This window comes from Cervus elaphus, chromosome 5 (assembly GCF_910594005.1).
Source record: "Cervus elaphus chromosome 5, mCerEla1.1, whole genome shotgun sequence".
NCBI lineage: Eukaryota > Metazoa > Chordata > Mammalia > Artiodactyla > Cervidae > Cervus > Cervus elaphus.
The window spans coordinates 117436728-117455270 of record NC_057819.1 but is presented as its reverse complement, the minus strand read 5'-3'; the positions used below and the strand labels follow the sequence as shown (position 1 = coordinate 117455270).

The window sequence follows — 18543 nt, the reverse complement described above, 5'->3', positions numbered from 1 at the left end:
AGGCACGACTCCAGCTCTGCCATCCCCTTGCTCACCCTGGTGCCCGCACAGTACCTGGACCCGGAGATTCCCAGTAGACATGGGTACAAAGGATGAACTGGGGCAAGTCCCTTAAACAGACCCTTAGTTTCCTCTCCTTAAACTGGCACACGGGAGAGTGTCTGCTCTTACTCACCACGCTATTGTGGACAGCAAACAAGAGCATGCAAAATGGGAGCAGTGATGAAGTCGTCCTCTGTGGGGTAGGCGCTCAGTGCTCACTCTGCAGGCTAGACATGTGATACATTGTTTTTATCCTGCTTATGAGAGTGCTTTGAAAACAACAAATTATATTGCAGATATAAGTTACTGGATTTCTGTCCAGGATCCCTTTTCAGAGAACCAAATATATCTTGCTGGGGAAGTGTTCATACCCTAAACAAAAATCACAACAGTCACAGTAATTATCTTTATTTGCTGTTTATTCCATGCTAGGCACTATGTTGGCTACCTAAACTCATCATCTCGTGGGAGCTATGGGTTCTATGGCTTCCATTTTATGTTTATTTATTTATTTATTTATTTTTGGCTGCGCTGGGTCTTCATTGCTGCCCGTGGGCTTTCTCTAGTTGCACCGAGCAGAGGCTACTCTCCAGTTGCGGTGTGCAGGCTTCTCACTGCAGGGGCTTCTCTTGTTGCAAAGCATGGGCTCTAGGGCATGTGGGCTTCAGTAGTTGGAGCAAACGGGCTGAACTACCCTGAGGCATATGGAATCTTCCCAGACCAGGGATGGAACATGTGTCCCTCTGCATTGGCAAGCAGACTCTTAACCACTGTACCACCAGGGAAGTCCCTGGCTTCCACTTTACAAATGGAAACTAAGGCACAGAGGAAACTAAGGAAAACTAAGGCACAGAGGTTGAGTTACTTCCCCAGAGTCACAGGGCTAGGAAGCAGGGTGACTAGGATTTCAAAGACCAGTTCAGGACTTCTTTTCTGAACCCAGGATCCCCAGAGACCTGGCCCCTCAAACTTGGGCAGCCTTTGTTGGAAGATCTTTCCCTGCCCAGCGATGGGGAGTAGGGGGAGGGCATTGGAGAACTAGACCCCTTCTCAATCCAGCACCCCACGCCCCAGCCTCAGGATTCTGATCTAGTCCTGCTTTTCCCCCAGAGCATGATGCTTCCTCTTACGTAACTAAGTGTGCCCGCCCCCAAGGTTTATATAAGAGAACTCTGGTAAACACACTGCAGGACATCAGGGCTTCGGGAGAACTGAGATGGACAAAAAATGAGATCTTACCCTCCACTCCTTCCCAGGACCCCACTCACACTTGCTGTTTTCCTCTTTGGGGCTGGAGCCTGGCTTTGTGTGTCCTTACTTGTGCACGGGGGCGTGCCGGTCATGGAGGGCACAGACAGGCATGTTGGTAGGCATGTCTTCGTGGTCCTTTTTCTTCTTTACAGTGAGAAAATCCTGCAAAGCTTCCCCACTAAGGCTTTCCTTTTTCAGCAAATTCAGGAAACTTAACTCTTAAATCCTCTCCTCTTGCCCCAGTCGTAGATCCGTTTCATTAGAGGGACGTTCTCATAATTGTTCGCTCCAGCTTGGTCAGCCAGAAAACTAAGTTTCAGTGTCCCCCCCTGAAACTACCGTTTTCCAGTCATTTGGGTTTTCCGTGAATGCCTGCAGCTCTCAGAACCACGTTCTCCAGGCCATCTCGTCACCCTGGGCTCCAGGCATCTGTGCTGCACAAAGCTACATAGTCAGGTTGCCCCCATCACTCAAGGCCGCTCTCCCCAGATCAGGCCTGCAAGTCACCCCAAGCCATCCACAGAACATTCTCCACATTGTGGATCAAATGGAGCCACCCAAATTTGATCCATCCAAAAGTATGGATCAAAACTATTTATAAACTATCCTTTATAAATAGTTTCTGGCCCCTGGCCTCTACTGGACTGGCCTCATTGGATGAACTTGAACTGTCCCAGGTCTGAGACTGGGATGGTGGGGTGGGGGTGGGTGGGAAGGTGACACATCCTGATGGTGATGACTATGGTTACACGGGAGGGCTCAGGAGCCAGGAAGACTCTGGGTCCTTCATAGTCAGTGAGCATCTACACTTTTGTTGAGCTACCCTGCCCTCCCCCAACCTTGTGTGGAACTAGTATTGAAGACATGAGGTTGTGGGCCCTATACGTGTGTGTGCTAAGTTGTTTCGGTCGTGCCCTATACATCTCTTCCCAAAGCCAAGTAAGGCTTCAGTCCCCTTCTATCTCACTCATCTTTACTTCCACACATGGTGAAAGGGAGAAGAGAGAGAGAAATCAACTAGAGCCCTCCCCTCAAATCTTCCAAGCACCAGGGTGCCGGAGTCAGGCTGGCACTAGGGTTCGGGGGGGGGGGGGAGGATACATGGGCCACAAAGCCCAGCTTTCTCTCCTTCTGTCCCCTGACCCCAGGCTCAGTTCTCCCCCAGACCAGACACTTGCAGACAGTAGAGCCACTCATTCCCCCTTGGCCGGTGAGTGCCAAGGTTCTAACTGCTTAACAAGGCTTTATGGAAATTCTGCACCTATAAGAGATGCCAGGGTTCTGGGCAGCAGGCGAAATCTCATAATGGCAGGTTCCAAATTCCCCGAGCACAGCTGCATTGGAGGCCATTTGCTCCACTTTACACGTCCTGGGTGTGGACCTCACCGGTGGTCCAGTGGTTAAGACTCCACCTTCCAGTTCTGGGGGTGTGGGTTCAGTCCCTGGCGGGGGGAATTATGGTCCCACCCCATGCCAAGGGCTGCAGCCAAAAATATTTTTTAATAAATAAATAAACATCCTGGGTCCTTCAAACCACAACACCCTCTCCCAAGCTCACATCCCCCTTCCCCCACACCCTCCCTCCCCACACTGCAAAGGCAAATCTTCAGAATCTGCTCACCTACCCTCTACAAGGGTAAGTCAAATAAGCCCTGAGCTGGGGCTTTTGGCCCTATCATGAAAATTCTACCTCCATCTAGACCTCTCCCCACACACCAATTACATTTCATTTGTCCACTCTCCTGATGTATTGTTTTTGCTATTTTCTCCCTTTTGAATTCAAGTCGCTGATTTATTTTTTTTCCATCTCACAGAATAGATTCAAATTTCCCAATGATTTAATTTACCTCACCAGCTGTCCAGCCGTCCTTGCAGGACCTGCCTGCCCGAGCTGGCAGCAGTAGAAAACGGGCACGTCCCCCTCCCCCCCTTCCCGGCTTTGGAGTGGGGTCTCAGGAGACCCCGACCATCCCCCATAGCTGCCCAGTCCGGCGGTCAGGCGTCCTGTGACCTGCTTAACGTGCTGGCTCCTAGGTTACACACCGCCCCCGCCGCCAACAAACGCCTCAGCATACACACAACACCCCACAGAGGAAGCCCCCGACGGCTGTGGCTTTATTAAAAGATCTCTTCTCAAATGCGAAATCAGGCCAACAAGCCCAACAAGCTCAGTGACTCAGATTCATCCACAACTGCACTCCCCCCCACCTCGCCATGCTGCTCGGAACTGGTCCCCACTCCACCCCACCTACAAACACACAAAATTCCCACGCGAGTGACCTCAGCCCCAAGATGCTTCCTACAGCCTCTCCCACCACCCTGCCCAGAACTTTAAAAACAAAAACCAAAAACCAGTTTAAGAACCCCCATCCCGCCCACCAAGGCTGGACCAAACGCAGTCTGGTGTGGAAGTTCCTTCCCGCGCCGCCGCCTGGAGTCCTGCAGTGTCCTGGGGGCGGGCGCCCCGTGGCGCTTTGCGGGTGGGGGGAGGCCCTCGAGCTGCCCTCCCGGAGGCGGCGGCAGAGCTCGGGAAGGCGGATCTAGGGTCCTGGGCTCTCCTCGGTCTTCTTCCAGCCGCGCTGACGAGGGCGGGCAGAGGCGGCGCTCAGTACAGCCCCAGGATGGCAGCGCCCACGTCCTTGGAAGGCCGGCGCTCCTGCATCAGAAAGTTAATCATGCTTTCGGACTTGATGAGCAGGTTGCAGCCCAGGAAGAAGACGCCGAAGACCACTGTGAGCGACAGCACGCAGAGCACGGCGATCTGCGCCACGCGCGACACCCACAGGCTGCGCTCGTCCGGCGCCAGCCCCGCGGGGACCCCGTCGCTGGCGGACAGCGGCGCGCCCCCGGGGCAGCAGCCCAGCCACGTGCCCAGCCCGTGGCTGCGGTTCCCCAGCGCAGCCCCGCCGCCGCCGCCGCCCAAGCCACCCGCTGTCTCCAGGCCGCTGTGGTTCAGGAAGGTCGCGTTCATCGCCGCTCGGCGCCCGGGGGGGTCTCGGCGCGCGGTCCGGGGCGCACGGGAAGGCTCTCCGGCGTCGGCGCTCTGGGAGAAGCCCGGGTCCACCTGTGCGCGGGGAGAGGGAGAGGGCGGGGGGCTGCCGGCGCGCCTCACCCCCTCCGGCCGCCGGCCCCGGGGCACCTGGCGGGAAGCGGCGGCCCGGAGAGTCGAGCAACAGGCTTCGCGCGAGCTGGAGCCGCAGAGCCCAGCGCGCCTCTAGGCACCGACTGCGCTCGGCGCCCGCCCAGCCGCCCCTCCCCTAGCAACGGCCCCGCCCCCTCTCCTTCCTTCCTTCCCCCCGCAGCTCCCCCAGGCCCGGCCGCATCCATGGGGAGGTGGGAGATCCCGCAGCGATCGCATCTCCGCCTGTGTCCCAAGGTTGGAACGGGTCGGGAGATCAGGGCAGCCCCGCCCTCAGTCGGCGAAGCTCGACACCCTCAAGGCATCCTTGGTCTGTTCCAGCCGGGAAAAATCGCCCCAAGGAGCCCCTTCTGGGATTTGATGCTCTCTGCAGTTAAGTTCTTCCTGAAGTCTGCCCTAAATCTCTTCTCCGCTCTTGACTGAGGTCATGGTAAGCCTTCCCAGATGTCAGAGGAGTTGCCGAGAAACCCCCACCCCTCGCATCCTCTCCCCGCAGCGCGGCCTTTCCTTTCCTCTGCGCCGAATCCCCCCTCCCCACCTCACTGGGCCGTGGCCGTGGGTGGCCGCCGAACCCCACCGCCCCGACTAAGGTCGTCCCAGCCTCGCCCCACCATGAATATGAGGAGTGCTCTCGGTCTCCTTCCCACCTCGTCCCCACCCCTCCCCACGTGGTTTTCTTAACTTAAAAATAGGTTATTGCGTTTTTCCTTTATTCCTTTTTACAAAGCCACATTACTGTAAACTAGTTAGAAAGTACACATTCGGAAAACGAAAAAAATCTAAAAACTCATAATCCTACTACCCAGAGAGTGTCCATGTTACCGCCTTGCTTCAAAATCTTCCTGGCCTTTTTCTATGTGTTTCTATATATGTATTTAGAATAAGGATGCGCTGTTCCTAATACTGTTTTGTACATGCTGTTGTGTAATCCTTTGTCATTTACCAGTTTCTTCTTTTGTAGTGATAAATATTCATCTACAACAGGAGCTTGTTAAAACCCAGATTCCTGAGCCCAGCCCAGAGTTTCTGAATCGGTAAATCTCTACCTTTCAAACAAATGCTCTTTCTGCTCTTCCTGGACTTTGAGAATTATTGGCCTGCGACATCCTTTTCAGAGAAGGAATTGTGTTTCAAAGTAGAGACTGTTATACTTTACAATTTATTGAACCAAAGTCTCTATTTTTGGATATTTGATTTGTTTCTCTTCCTTCTTTACTTTTTTCCCTCCCTCTTTCTTTTTTCTTTCTCTTTCATCAGAAACAATATTTACCATAAAGAACTTGGTAAGAAATCTTTGTACAGGACCTGTAATTTTTTATTTCTATCATATTTTGAAAAATGGACCTGCAGAATCAGTAAATTAGATCTGACTAAATTGCCCTCCAGAAATGTACCAGTTTCCACTCCAGCCTTCCACTGGGAAAAAAGAGTGCATTGCTCCCAGTCCTGGTCATTGTCAATATTTTAAAAATCATTGTGTGAATTCAGGGGATAGGGGATAATTTCTCACCCTCGTATTCTTTGGTTGTTGAATCAAAGGAAAAAACGGAAAGCATTTAGGACTTGTTGCAACAGTCTAGGCAAAAGATGGCTGGCTGGAGGCTTGGATTCCAGGGATGGCAGTAGAAGGAGAGAAACCGTGGATGGAAAGAAAGAGCCTGGCAAATTGGAGGGAGGGGATTCAGGCTGTCTCCAGCAGGTGAGCATCTCAAAGTCACCCCCTCACTATTAGCAGAACACTAATTTGTGTGTCTGTGTCCTGGGAAGCTATTGAATTTTTCATTTTTAAAGATGAAACTGACACATATGCATAGACACACACACACACACAGAGGAGAATAGAGAAAGACCCAGATCACCTCCTCAGTCCTAGGAACACAGCCTGGCACAAGGGCACTCAGAGTTTTCTGGGCAGGAGTCTCCCTACCCTGACTACCCCTCAGGGCCAGGACAGAACAGAATGAGAATGGTATCTGGCCTGGACACTTTCTCTTCTGCTTTTGACCAGTTGGATTTCTTTAGAGAAATACTCTTATGCCCTTTGTCCATCCTTCTTCTGAGACAAACCCCTGACCTTTGATGTACCCTGGACTTAGCCCATGACTGACTCCATCCAGCTGAAGTCAGTCAAGCTGCCAAATGTGCAGAAAGGTGGCAGAGGGTAAGGAAAGCTGGGCTACAGGGTCCTGCCACTTCAGGAAGAGGCTTTGAGGAGGCTGATGTGTGTCCTCAGTCGTGTCCAACTCTTTGCAACCCCAGGGACTGTAGCCCATCAGGCTCCTCTGTCCATGGAATTTTCCAGGTGAGAAATACTGGAGTGGGTTGCCATTTCCTTCTCCAGGGGATCTTCCTGACCCAGGGATCGAACCTGTGTCTCTTATGTCTCCTGTATTGACAGGCAGATTCTTTACCACTTGTGCCATCTATGAAGTCCGACCTTTCCTTTATTAAGCACCTATTGTATGCTCAGTGCATCAAATATATTATCTCAATGAATGTTTTTTTTTTTTTTGGACCACACCGTTCAGCATGCATGTGGGATCTTAGTTCCCCAACCAGGGATCAAACCCATGCCCCATGCAATGGAAGTGTAGAGCCTTAACCACTGGACCTCCAGGGAGTCCCTCACTGAGTTCTTACAGTGAATGTATCCTTGACGTGAGGAAACAGAGGCTCAGACTGGTTGACTTACTTAAGCCCACACAGCTCGGTAAGCATCAGAGCCACAGTTTGAGCCTAGATCTATCCTGTTCCAAAGCTACGCTCTCCTTTTTTTAATTTTATTGAAATTAGTTGATTTACAATGTTGTGTTAATTTCTTCTGTACAGCAAAGTGACTCATATATATATAATATATATAATATATATTGTACATATATATAATATATAGTTTTTCATATTCATTTACATTATGGTTTGTCACAGAATATTGAATATAGTTCCCTGTGCTATACAGTAGGATCTTTTTGTTCATCCATCCTCTATATAATAGTTTGCACCTGCTAATCCCAAACTCCCATTCCTTCCCTCCTCTACCCCCCAAGTCTGGCCTCTACATCTGTGAGTCTGTTTCTGTTTTGTAGATATATTGGTTTGTATCATCTATTTTAGATTCCACGTGTATGTTATATCATATTTTTTTTAACTTTTTATTTTGTATCGAGGTATAGCTGACTAATAATGTGATAGTTTCAGGTGAACGGCGAAGGGACTCAGCCATACATTTACACGTATCCATTCTCCTCTAAACTCCCCTCCCATTCGGTCTGTCACATAACATTGAGAAGAGTTCCATGTGCTACACAGTAGGTCCTTGTTGGTTATCCATTTTAAATATAGCGGCATGTACGTGTCCATCCCAAACTCCCTACTATCCTTTCCCCCCATCTTTCTCCCACTCTGCAATCGTAAGCTCCTTCACCAAGTCTGTGAGTCTGTTTCTTTTTTGTCTGTAAGTTCATTTGTATCATTTCTTTTTATATTCCACATATAAGGGATGTGATAGATATCATATCATCATCTCTAGATCAATCTATGTTGCTGCAAATGGAATTATTTCATTCTTTTTGATGGCTGAGTAATATTCCATTGTGTTTATATACCACATCCAAAGCTACACTCGATTGTAACTGTCCCCCATCATCCCTGAGCAGCTTTCTCTGGACACCTGGTGGGAGAGAAAGATGTTGTCTATGACCTGGGAGAAGGACGGGAGAGAGAGAACTTGGTCTTGTGGAAATAAGCAAAGATCACCCAGAGGAGAATGAGCAAAGTCTATTTTTCCAGAGTTTGCTATAGCAAGGGAGTTAGCCATATTTACTTGAGTTTGACAGACACACAAAGGCAGGCAGAAAGCTTTATAGTGGGGGGTGGGGAATGATAGGCTTCATATATGCCCTGACTGGAGACTGCTGCCTTGGAAAAAGTGTAGGTGGGCAAACTAGATGGGGGGCTTCCCGTGTGATTGGTTAGGGGAGCATATTTAACTTTCCCCAATTTGTACTATGTTGAAAGTGGGGGCAAAATTAGAGAAGCTTGTCATTGATCAATGTCTGGCCGTTTGGGGCTGGTTGCTGCAAGGGTTGTGGTTTGGCTTCCTGGGCTATTGCTATAGGTTGTGAGTCAGAGCGAGGTTTTTATATACGGTCTGGCCATTGTCTGTATATTCAGTGTCTCAGACTCCTCCCCAGAGTAGGAGTGGGGACCTACCTAGCCTGGACCCAGCCAGGTACTCCCTCCTTCTGCTTCTTCCTTCTGCCCTTTCTGGAGGCACTGGCCCCCGAAAGTCTGGTTGCCATTTGATTGGCCTTTTTTTTTTTTTTTTTCAAGTCACACCATGCAGCTTGTGGGATGTTAGTTCCCTGACCAGGGACTGAACCTGTGCCCTTGCAGTGAGAGTTCAGAGTTCTAACCACTGGACCACCAGGGAACTCCTTGCATTAACTGTTTTTTGGTGTGTTTTTTTTTTTTTAAGCTCTTTGGAGCCCTCGATTCTTTTTATTATTGATTAATTAATTTTTGGCTGTGCTGGGTCTTCATTGCTGCACGGGCTTTCTTCCTCTTGTTGCAGTGAGCGGGGCCTACTCTCCAGCTGTGGGACATGGGCTTCTCATTGCAGTGGCTTCCCTTGTTGCAGAGCATAGGCTCTAGGTGCATGGGCTTCAGCAGTTGTGGGGCTCGGGCCTTGCTGCTCCGTGGCATGTGGGATCTCCCCAGATCAGGGATCCTGCATTGGCAGGCGGATTCTTTACCCTAGTGAGCCACTCACTAGGGCAGTCCTGCATTAACTCTTAATTCATACAATAACCCTGAAAGGTAAGTGCATTACTTATTTATCTCTGCATCACAGATCACCCTCAAATTTAACAATTATTTATTATCTCGCAATAGTTTCTGAGGGCCAGGAAACCAGAAGCCGCGTAGCTGAGTGGTTCTGGGTTGGGGTCTCTCATGAGGTTGTAGTCAAGGGGTTAGTTGGGGTCACAGTCACATAAAAGCTCCATGGTGGGAGGTATAGGATTGACTTCTAACGTGATTCCTCAACACAGCTGTTGTCTCGAAGGCTCAGTTCCCGGCTGTGTAGACCTTCCTGAGGGGCTGCCTGAGTGTCCTCATGACATGCAGTTGGCTTGCCTCAGAGCCACTCTTGAAGAAGTTGCTGGAGGGACTTCCCTTGTGTTCTAGTGGTCAGGACTCCACGCTTCCAATGCACGGGGGTGTGGATTCCATCCCTGGTCGGGAAACTAGGATCCTACATGCCACAAGGTGGGGTCAAAAAGAAAAAAAAAAAGCATGTGCAGGAAGGTGAGCAACTGGTGGAAGGGAGAGAGGCAGAAGAATGAGGCTGCAGGGTAGAAATTGTTGTTTAATCTTCACAGCAAGCCTTACCGAGAAAGACCGCAAGCCTCTTTGGATAGATGAGAAAATGGAAGCTCAGAAAGGAGGAAATTCTTGCCTGAGGTCACAGAGCTAGTAACTGGCACAGCCAGAATTTCAGCCCTTAGCTACCTTATAACCCAGCCCAAGCTCATTCCAGTTCCAGCAAGTTGTTTGCTCATGGGGGTAAGGAGGGTGGGGGGATGAATGGTGAATATAGGAGTGTGCTTTGATATTAGAGAAAAGCACCCCCCCATCCAAGCCCCAGGACTTGGGAGGGGCCTCAGGAGCCCAAGAAGGTGCCTGTCTGCGGGCTGTCTGCCGCCCTAGAACCAGGAAGCCAGTGCCTCTGGGCCCAGCTGCCTCCCACACAGCACTATTTTTACCCTCCACCTCAGTGACAAGCCTGCCTCTCCCAGATCTGGAAAGGCCATCTGGGCAGTCTGGCTGCCCCAGGAAGAACCTCCACCCAGAGGCCACTGTTGTCCCCACAGCTGTTTCTAGATGAACCTTTAGCTCTCAGGCCTGCCTTGGCCATCCAGGATCAGTAAGACACCTCCCCTAGATTCAGAGATTAATCAAACCTCCCCAATTAGTATCACTTGCTAGGTGGACCTATCCAAACTAAAATGTTTAAATCCAAAGGCATTTTACATTGTCAACCTTTCCAAAAAGGTTAATAAAGTGCTCCCTGCATTTTAATGAAGAGCTCAGGATGATTTTATTTGCATATTCAACTGTACACTGAACATGTTGTTGTTCAGTTGCTCAGTCATGTCTGACTCTTCGCAATCCTGTGGACTGCAGCACACCAGGCTTCCCAGTCCTTCAGTGCTTTCTGGAGTTTGCTCAAACTATGTCCATTGAGTCGGTGATGCCATCCAACCATCTCATCCTTTGTCATCTCCTTCTCCTCCTGCCTTCCATCTTTCCTAGCATCAGGGTCTTTTCCAGTGAGTTGGCTCTTTGCATCTGGTAACCAAAGTATTGGAGCTTCAGCTTCAGCATCAGTCCTTCCAATGAACATCCGGGGTTGATTTCCTTTATACTGACTAGTTTGATCTCCTTGCTGTCCAAGGGACTCTCAAGAGTCTTCTCCAGCACCACAGTTCAAAAGCATCAATTCTTTGGTGCTTAGCCTTCTTTATAGTCCACCTCTCACATCCATACATGATTACACACGCACAAAATATCAATAGGTGACCCTTGTACCATAGCTTGTTTCAGGGAGGCCGAAGAACCCTTGAAAGGAATTTATTTTCTGAAGTGGTTTCAAACAGCTGCCCTGGGGCTCCTGTTTATGCTAGTCATTCATTTGGCAAACTCTTCCTGGAGCAAGCAAAGGTTGCTTTATGCCCAGGTCCTGTCCAAATGATCTCACGTTTCACATTGGCAGAGGGGAAGTTAATAATGATTTCCTGCATCTGGTACAGAATTTAAATAAATACAGACTGCCCTGTTTAGCCTTTGCCCCTCCGGAGATTTCGAGGTTGGCCCCTGCTCTGTTCATGCACACAGAGTGGAAGACAGAGGAGCCTGGCTGTTCATGCAAAGGTGGCTTTGCCCAAAGCAGCGAGAGAAATGCCTTGAGGGGTGTTCTTGCCGTAGCAGAAAGTGGGAAGTATTTGTTTAAGTACTGTGCAGTGGAGAACTTGTGAGCAGATGTCACAGGTATCAGGAACTTCACACGTCACCTCCTGCCGCCTGTCTGATTTGTGTTTCAGAGAATACCTGGTTTTTGGAGATCTAGAATCTATTTCTGCCCCTAATTGTCTGCGTGACCTTTGACAAGTCAGTTATCCTCTCTGGACTTTGATTGGCTCATCTGTAAATCAAGGGAGCAGAATCTGATCATTTTCAATAAAACTTTATTTATAAAAACAGGAAGTGGGGCCAGATGGGTCATGGTTTGCCTTTCTCCACTCTCTCTTTCCTGGAAGGGGTGGTGTGGATGTGCAGAGAGCATGGGGCCCAAGATCTGTGCCTGGTCTGTACCTCAAGCATTACCTGGGCCTTTCTTATTGATATCATTCAGTCACTCAGTCATGTCTGACTCTTTGGGACCCCATGGACTGCAGCATGCCAGGCTTCTCTGTTCTTCACCAACTCCTGGAACTTGCTCACACTCATGTCCATTGAGTCAGTGATGCCATCCAACCATCTCACCCTCTGTTGTCCCCTTCTCCTCCTGCCTTCAATCTTTCCCAGCATCAGGGCCTTTTCTAATGAGTCTGGCTCTTCACATCAGGTGGCCAAAGTGTTGGAGTTTTAGCTTCAGCCTCAGTCCTTCCAATGAATATTCAGGATTGATTTCCTTTAGGACTGATAGTTTTGATAATTTGATAATTGGATTGATATTTTTGATAGAATTGATAAAATGCAGGAAGCAGTTTATTAACCTTTTTGGAAAGGTTGATAATGTGAAATACCTTTGGATTTAAACATTTTAGTTCGGATAGGCCCACCTGGCAATCGATACTAACAAAAAACCAAACAAACTTTTTTTTTTTTTTTTACTACTGTGTACCACTCAGCACAGTTTGGACTGGTTTTATCTTGCTGTCCAAGGGATTCTCAAGTCTTCTCCAACACCACAGTTCAAAAGCATCACTTCTTTGGCACTCATCTTTCTTTATAGTCCAACTCTCACATCCATCCATGACTACTGGAAAAACCATAGCTTTGACTAGATGGACCTTTGTCAGCAAAGTAATGTCTCTGCTTTTTAATATGCTGTCTAGGTTAGTCATAGCTTTTCTTCCAAGGAGCAAGTGTCTTTTAATTTCATGGCTGCAGTCACCATCTGCAGGGATTTTGGAGCCCAAGAAAATAAAGTCTGTCACTGTTTCCATTGTTTCCCTACCTATTTGCCATGAATTGATGGGACCAGATGCCATCATCTTAGGCCTTTCTTACCCCATTTGTAAGATGAGAAGCATGGGTAATATCTGCATTCCCCAAACTGTATTCTGGATCAGCAGTCCCAGTGAGGTACCCACAGAAGTGACACTGACCCCAACAGGTTTCTCCACTACAGGACTTCTCAGAGCCTTTAGACTACTGATGGCATTGTGACTTTCCCAGGGTGATGCAGGGTGTTCTGTGTAACAAAGGGATGCTTTTTTCCTCACCAGCAACTAATATGGGTTGGCCAAATAGTTCATTTGGACTTTTCCATACCATCTTGTGGAAAAACCCTAATAAACTTTTTTTTTTTGCCACTGTGTGCCACTCAGCACAGTTTGGGAAATGCCCTGTAATTTCCCAAAAACCTTTTGTTTCCTTCCCTGCAGAATAGGGATGATGATGATTCCTGCCTCCTGGAATTGTTGGGAAGGGTAAGCGAGGTAATGCCTGGAAGCAGGCCTGGCACAGGGCCTGGCACAGAGTAAGTGTTCAATAAATGCTGGCAGCAATTATTTATAATAAGGTTCTTCCTTTCCAGCTCTGACATTCTGTGCTTCTAACTGCAGCGTGTAATTAAACCCCAAAGCATCTGGCTTCTCAAGCCTAAAGAACAAGCCTGGAGGAAGGAAAAAAGGAAGAGAAAGATCCTTCTGGGTTGCCCATTTGGCACCAGCTTCAATGCCAGTCGTCACAACAGGGGGGATGCAGCAAAATGCCAGTTCCTAATGACAAGGCTCTGGGGAGTCGGTGGTTCCCTGTTTAGCTCAGATGCTGTGGGGAATATTGCAGACTGTGGAGAGGAGAGGGGGAGGACTAGGGCTGCTTTGAGGTCAAGTGGAAGAACCCCACAGCATCCCACATGAGTCAGCCACCCCTTCCCACTGTCCGGGCACAGTGATCTTGGCCACTTACAGTTCTGTATGATGTGCTAGGGGAACAGTGACAGGAGTCAGAAAAGGTACATAGGAAAATTCAGACAAAAGGGGGCAGGAAGAGCAATCTGCAGGGGAAGCAGCATCTGCTGTGGCTCTGAAACCTGAGGGAGCTCAGGGCTGTGGTCACAGGGACCCAGGGGTGAGGCTGCAGTGCTGCGGAGTGTCTAGAGAGAAGGCTGAAGAGTGGGCAGGGAGGAGCCTTGCCTGGTAGTCCAGTGGTTAAGAATCCACATTTCTAATGTTGGGGGCCTGAGTTCAATCTCTGGTCAGAAAATAGATCCTACATGCCACAGCTAAGACCTGGCAAATATTAAAGGAAAAAAAACCACAATATTAAAAAAATATTTAAAAACAACTATTTAAAAAAATATAATGAAGTACTAAAGATTTAGTGTACAACATTATAAATATAATTAACACTGCTGAATGTTATATATGAAAGTTGTTAAGAGGATAAATTCTAAGAGTTCTCATCACAAGGAAAGTTTTTTTTCTTTTTTTCTTTGTATCTATATAAGATGATGAATGTTCACTAAACTTACTGTGATAATCATTTCATGATGTATGTAAGTCAAATCATTATGCTGTACACCTTAAACTTACGCAGTGCTGTATGTCGATTATATCTCAGTAAGACTAGAAGAAAAAAGAGAATAAGATGATCATTTTATTGATGTTTCTGGAAGCCATAATGAGCATGTGCAATGGGAGAACCTTGAAGAACCTTCTACAAATCATTGAAAGGGATGAGACAAGGGAAGGAAGTGGTTCACACCACACTAGGAACCAGTGTCTAAAACGTTCACCCCCACAAAGCCAATTGGACAACAGGAAGCTGTTCACACCTATTTGAATATTAGAAACATGTCTTTTTTCCCCTCTTTCTTCAGCGTCATTTGACAGCTGAAATGACATATTCAAGCTGCTTTTTTTTTTTAAGATTTTTTTTTTAATGTGGACCATTTTAAAAGTCTTTATTGAATTTGTTACAATATTTATTCTGTTTTATGTTTTGGTTTTTTGACTGCAAGGTATGTGGGATCTCAGCTCCCTGACCAGGGTGGAACCTGCACCCCCAGCATTGGAAGACAATGAACCGCCAGGGAAGTATCCATAAGCTGCTTTGAAATGGTTCAGGCCTTCCACCAGCTATATTTCCAAGAGTTTATCACATTGCAATGGTTTCAAACTGTATTCCTTGTGGAGCACTAGGGTTTCATAGAGACATTTGGTTGGTTCTATAAAACTTTGACTTGAATGCCACAGGTGCTGAGGCTGATCAGAAACAAAACCAGAAAAAAAAAAAAAAAAGAAACAAAACCAAAAATAACTATGATCTACAACCCCTGACTTTTTAAAAAGAAAATGTACATTTGAATTTATAAAATATATGTAACTAACAAGATGCCCCTCTTACCTGTTGTTTTTATGAATTCTAGTTCAAGTTTTATTTGGAAGGGGTCTTACTTCTAAAAGTAAACGGTATCACCATTCCAAGAAAATAGTCATTTTATGCTAGAAGGTGTAGCTTCAGAGATATTCACTATAGCACTGCTTAGAGTAGGAGCCAGCAAATTATGGCTCAGAGGCTAAATTGGCCACTGCTTGTTTTTTGTAAATAAAGTTTTATTGGAACACAGTCACACTTCTTCTTTTATGCATTGTCTGTGGCTGCTTTGGTGCTACAAAGGCAGGGTTAAACAGACTCCTTATAGCCTATAAAGGCTAAAACATATTATTCAGCCCTTTACAGAAAAGGTTTGCTGACTCCTGGTTTCTAATATTGAAAAAAATGGAACCAAATTGAATGTCCAAGGAAGGGAGTTGGTCAAATTACAGCATATCCCTTCAGTAAAGAAAATGCAAGCCCACCTTGGGAAAGTGAGGCTGTGGCAAGGAGCGCTCCAGCTTGACTGCACATTGGAACCCCCTGGGGAGTCTTAAAAGTCCCATGGACCAACTCCATCCAGGGTCAGTTAAATCTGCCTGAGAGTGGAACCCAGACATGAATATTTGTTAAGCTTTCCTTGGGGCTTCTAACAAGAGCCACTGTTGGAGAAAAATATTTGATGACATAGAAATACGACCACTGTTTGCAGTCCCTCCATTTCCGCAGGGAATTGGTTCCAGAACCTGCTTCAGATACGAAAATCCCCAGGTGTTAAAGTCCCATAACCAATCCTCCATATCCACAGATATGGAACCTACCTTGTTTTGAAAAAAATCTGCAATAAGTGGACTCGCGTAGTTGAAACCTGTGCTGTTTAAGGTCAACTGTATTGTTAAGTGAAGAGAAGCAAATTATCTAACAGAGTATACCTCATGACTTCTTTTTGGTAAATTTCTGCCTACACACACACACACACACACATGCACACAGACTCACACAGATGAACAACAGGTGTGAAACATAGATGTGCTCATCTCTGTGTGAGATACTTTAATATTTTTCTTTTATCTGTATTTCCTATATGTTCTAAAGTGAATATTGTATCTTGTAACAAGTACCAAAAAAAGATAAAGTCATCAGCTGAAAAAGTCGTATACTTTTCATTTCAGGAAAAAAAGAGAAATGAGCATCTAATCAAGGTATTCACAGGTCGTTTGTGTACACACCACACCCATAGGGGTGATGCCACTGCAGCCCAGTGGAGAGGCAGCTCCCAGCCTCTTGGTGACAGCTGGGTTCTGTGAATTAGGCAGTCGCTGCTGCCTCTAAGCCCCAGGGCCCTCAAGATTAATGGGATGCGGGCTTCCCTGGTGGTCCAGGGGTTAAGAATTCGTCTGCCCATGCAGGAGACATGGGTCCCATCCCTGGTCCTGGAGAATTCCACATGCCACGCCTGTGCACCGCAACTAGTGAGCCCGGAGCCTTAGTGCCCATGCTCTGCAACAAGAGAAATCACAGCAATGAGAAGCACTGCAACAGAGTAGTCCCCGCTCACCGTGACTAGAGAAAGCCCTCACTCAGCAATGAAGACCCAGTGCAGCCATAAACAGGTAAATCTTAAGAAAAAAAAAAAGATGAATGGGATGAGTTTGTCCACCTCATGAGATTAAAGACATTTATGTGCAACGTCTGGCGCAAAGCAGGTGCTCAACAACATTGCATTTTTCTCCATAAGCAGCTCTCAGAGAGCCTGCAGCCAGTCAGCTCCTTGCTCATCTTGCTGAAGGAGAAGGGTTAGTTTAGCCCAAGTTCATCTACAGTTGCTGGTCCCCAGTGCTGTTGCAGTTGTGCTGACCAGGGGCCACCTATCACTGGCTTTAGCTTGGAATCTCTGCTGCCTGTGGAATTTTCCTGGACTCCCTAGAAAGGCCCGGGCTTCTTACCAACCTGTTGACCCTCTTATCAGCATAGCCTAACTCCACCATCCCCAGATGGGGTCCCATCTGCATACAGAAAGAAGGGCTTTCAATTTTCCTGGGGCTGCTCATCTTTAATAAAAATGACAATTGTAGCTGCCGTATTTGGACCCTACATCTGCCCAGGCTTACATCCTCTATCTCTCAGCCTCAGCTCTGTTGGGCCTGGGATGATGCTATCCCATTTCACAGGTGAGGCTCAGAGAGGTGGAGGGACTCAGTCAAGGTCACACAGCTGATAACTGGCAGGTCTGTCTGGTCCCCAGGTTTCCCCCCTGCACCACACTGCCTTCTAGCAGCTGTCTCTGTTCCCTTTTCTATCCCAGTGGATTCTAATGGACAGCCAAGTTAGAGAACTGTTTTTACAAAAGCAATGATTCTCAACATTGACTATGGAATTGCCCAGAGAGATTTTTAAATGCTAATGATAAGGGTGGACACTGAAGGGTGTGGGGTGGGACTGGTGGAGGTGGGAGGAGGGTGAACGGGGAGTCACTGCAAGGGACCCTTCAGGTCTTCTGTGCTTGTGGTAAGGTTCTACTTCTTGATCTGGATGCTGGGTGCTTAGGTGTGTTCATTGCGTGTGTGTGTGAAGATCACTTATGACTCGTGTACTTTTCTTTGTACGTGTTATTCCATAGTAAATTTTTTAAAATTATTTTTTAAGTAAAGGAAAAAAAAGGCAGTTGTCCTCAACCACATCGCTGCCTCCTGGGAGAAGGCAGTCTGTGACCCTTGGACTCATCTTGAGAATTCCTTTCACAGCATCAAGCAGTTGTTGGCCTTTGAGTCTGTGCCTGTCCTTGACAATGAGCAGAGAGTTCTTCCAGGGCTGTTGCTGCACTTAGCTGTAAAAGGCCCACCGTTGCTGCAGTGGTAGGTACTCAGGGACAGTCAGGCCCTATGACTAGGTTCAACACCTCCTTCCTCCCCACAACTGAATTCATGTGACCCCATTCCTCCCAAGCCCTGGGACCTAGGGCAGCAGAGATGGAAACAGCTACACTCCAGCACCTGGGTCTAAATGTGAGCCCCCTGCTCACTTCTGCCTTATGTCATAATTTGAGTCCCTGGACACATGTTCTCTGATTTTTACTTATAGACTCTCTGATTTTTAGTTGGGCCCATCCGTGAATGTGTGAAACTAGGACTGTATTTCCCATTGTCATTTGCAGCTAGGTCTGGTTCTAGCCAATAGAATGTAAGTGAAGTAGTCTGCACAATTCTAGGAAATGCCCCCAAAAAGGAGACTGTACTTCTTTCTTGTTACCTGGAATATGGCAAGGAAAGGCTGAGTCCTAGCAGCCATTTTGGGCCAAAGAGCAAAGTCATGACTAAAGATAGGAGAACAAGACAGGGGAAACTGGATCCTCTGTCTCTTTCATATCCTTTGCACTATGGGGCACCCTGTTGGTAGGAGACTGACTCCCTCGGGGTGTCTTAACATGAGAGAGAAAGGAGCTTCTACTCTGTTTGAGCCAGTGATATTTGGGGTTTTCCATTCCTCTCAACCCCAATTTAAGCCTA

The 18543-nt window shown here is 47.5% G+C and overlaps 2 protein-coding genes across 3 annotated transcripts in view; one reads left to right on the top strand and one right to left on the bottom strand.

The window, feature by feature from the left end:
- Positions 1–3390: 3390 nt before the first annotated feature.
- On the bottom strand, positions 3391–5023 carry RPRML (reprimo like). Its single transcript, XM_043904901.1, has one exon. It carries the CDS (start codon positions 4262–4264, stop codon positions 3899–3901), a length of 366 nt encoding a protein of 121 aa, XP_043760836.1. The 5' UTR covers positions 4265–5023; the 3' UTR covers positions 3391–3898.
- LYZL6 (lysozyme like 6) overlaps positions 4647–18543 on the top strand; it is a 29256-nt gene continuing 15359 nt past the window's right edge. The window contains exons 1-4 of one of the 2 annotated variants that reach the window (XM_043904898.1): positions 4647–4669; positions 4754–4862; positions 5394–5466; positions 16447–16650. The gene's annotated coding sequence lies outside the window, so the exon portion shown is untranslated. Of the gene's footprint in view, positions 4670–4745; positions 4863–5393; positions 5467–16446; positions 16651–18543 lie in introns of those variants that run through there. The other variant, XM_043904897.1, reaches the window with a different exon arrangement.

What these genes read in the sequence shown, in the direction of transcription:
- RPRML (XM_043904901.1), bottom strand. Translation starts at nt 4,264, where the DNA reads ATGAACGCGACCTTCCTGAACCACAGCGGCCTGGAGACAGCGGGTGGC.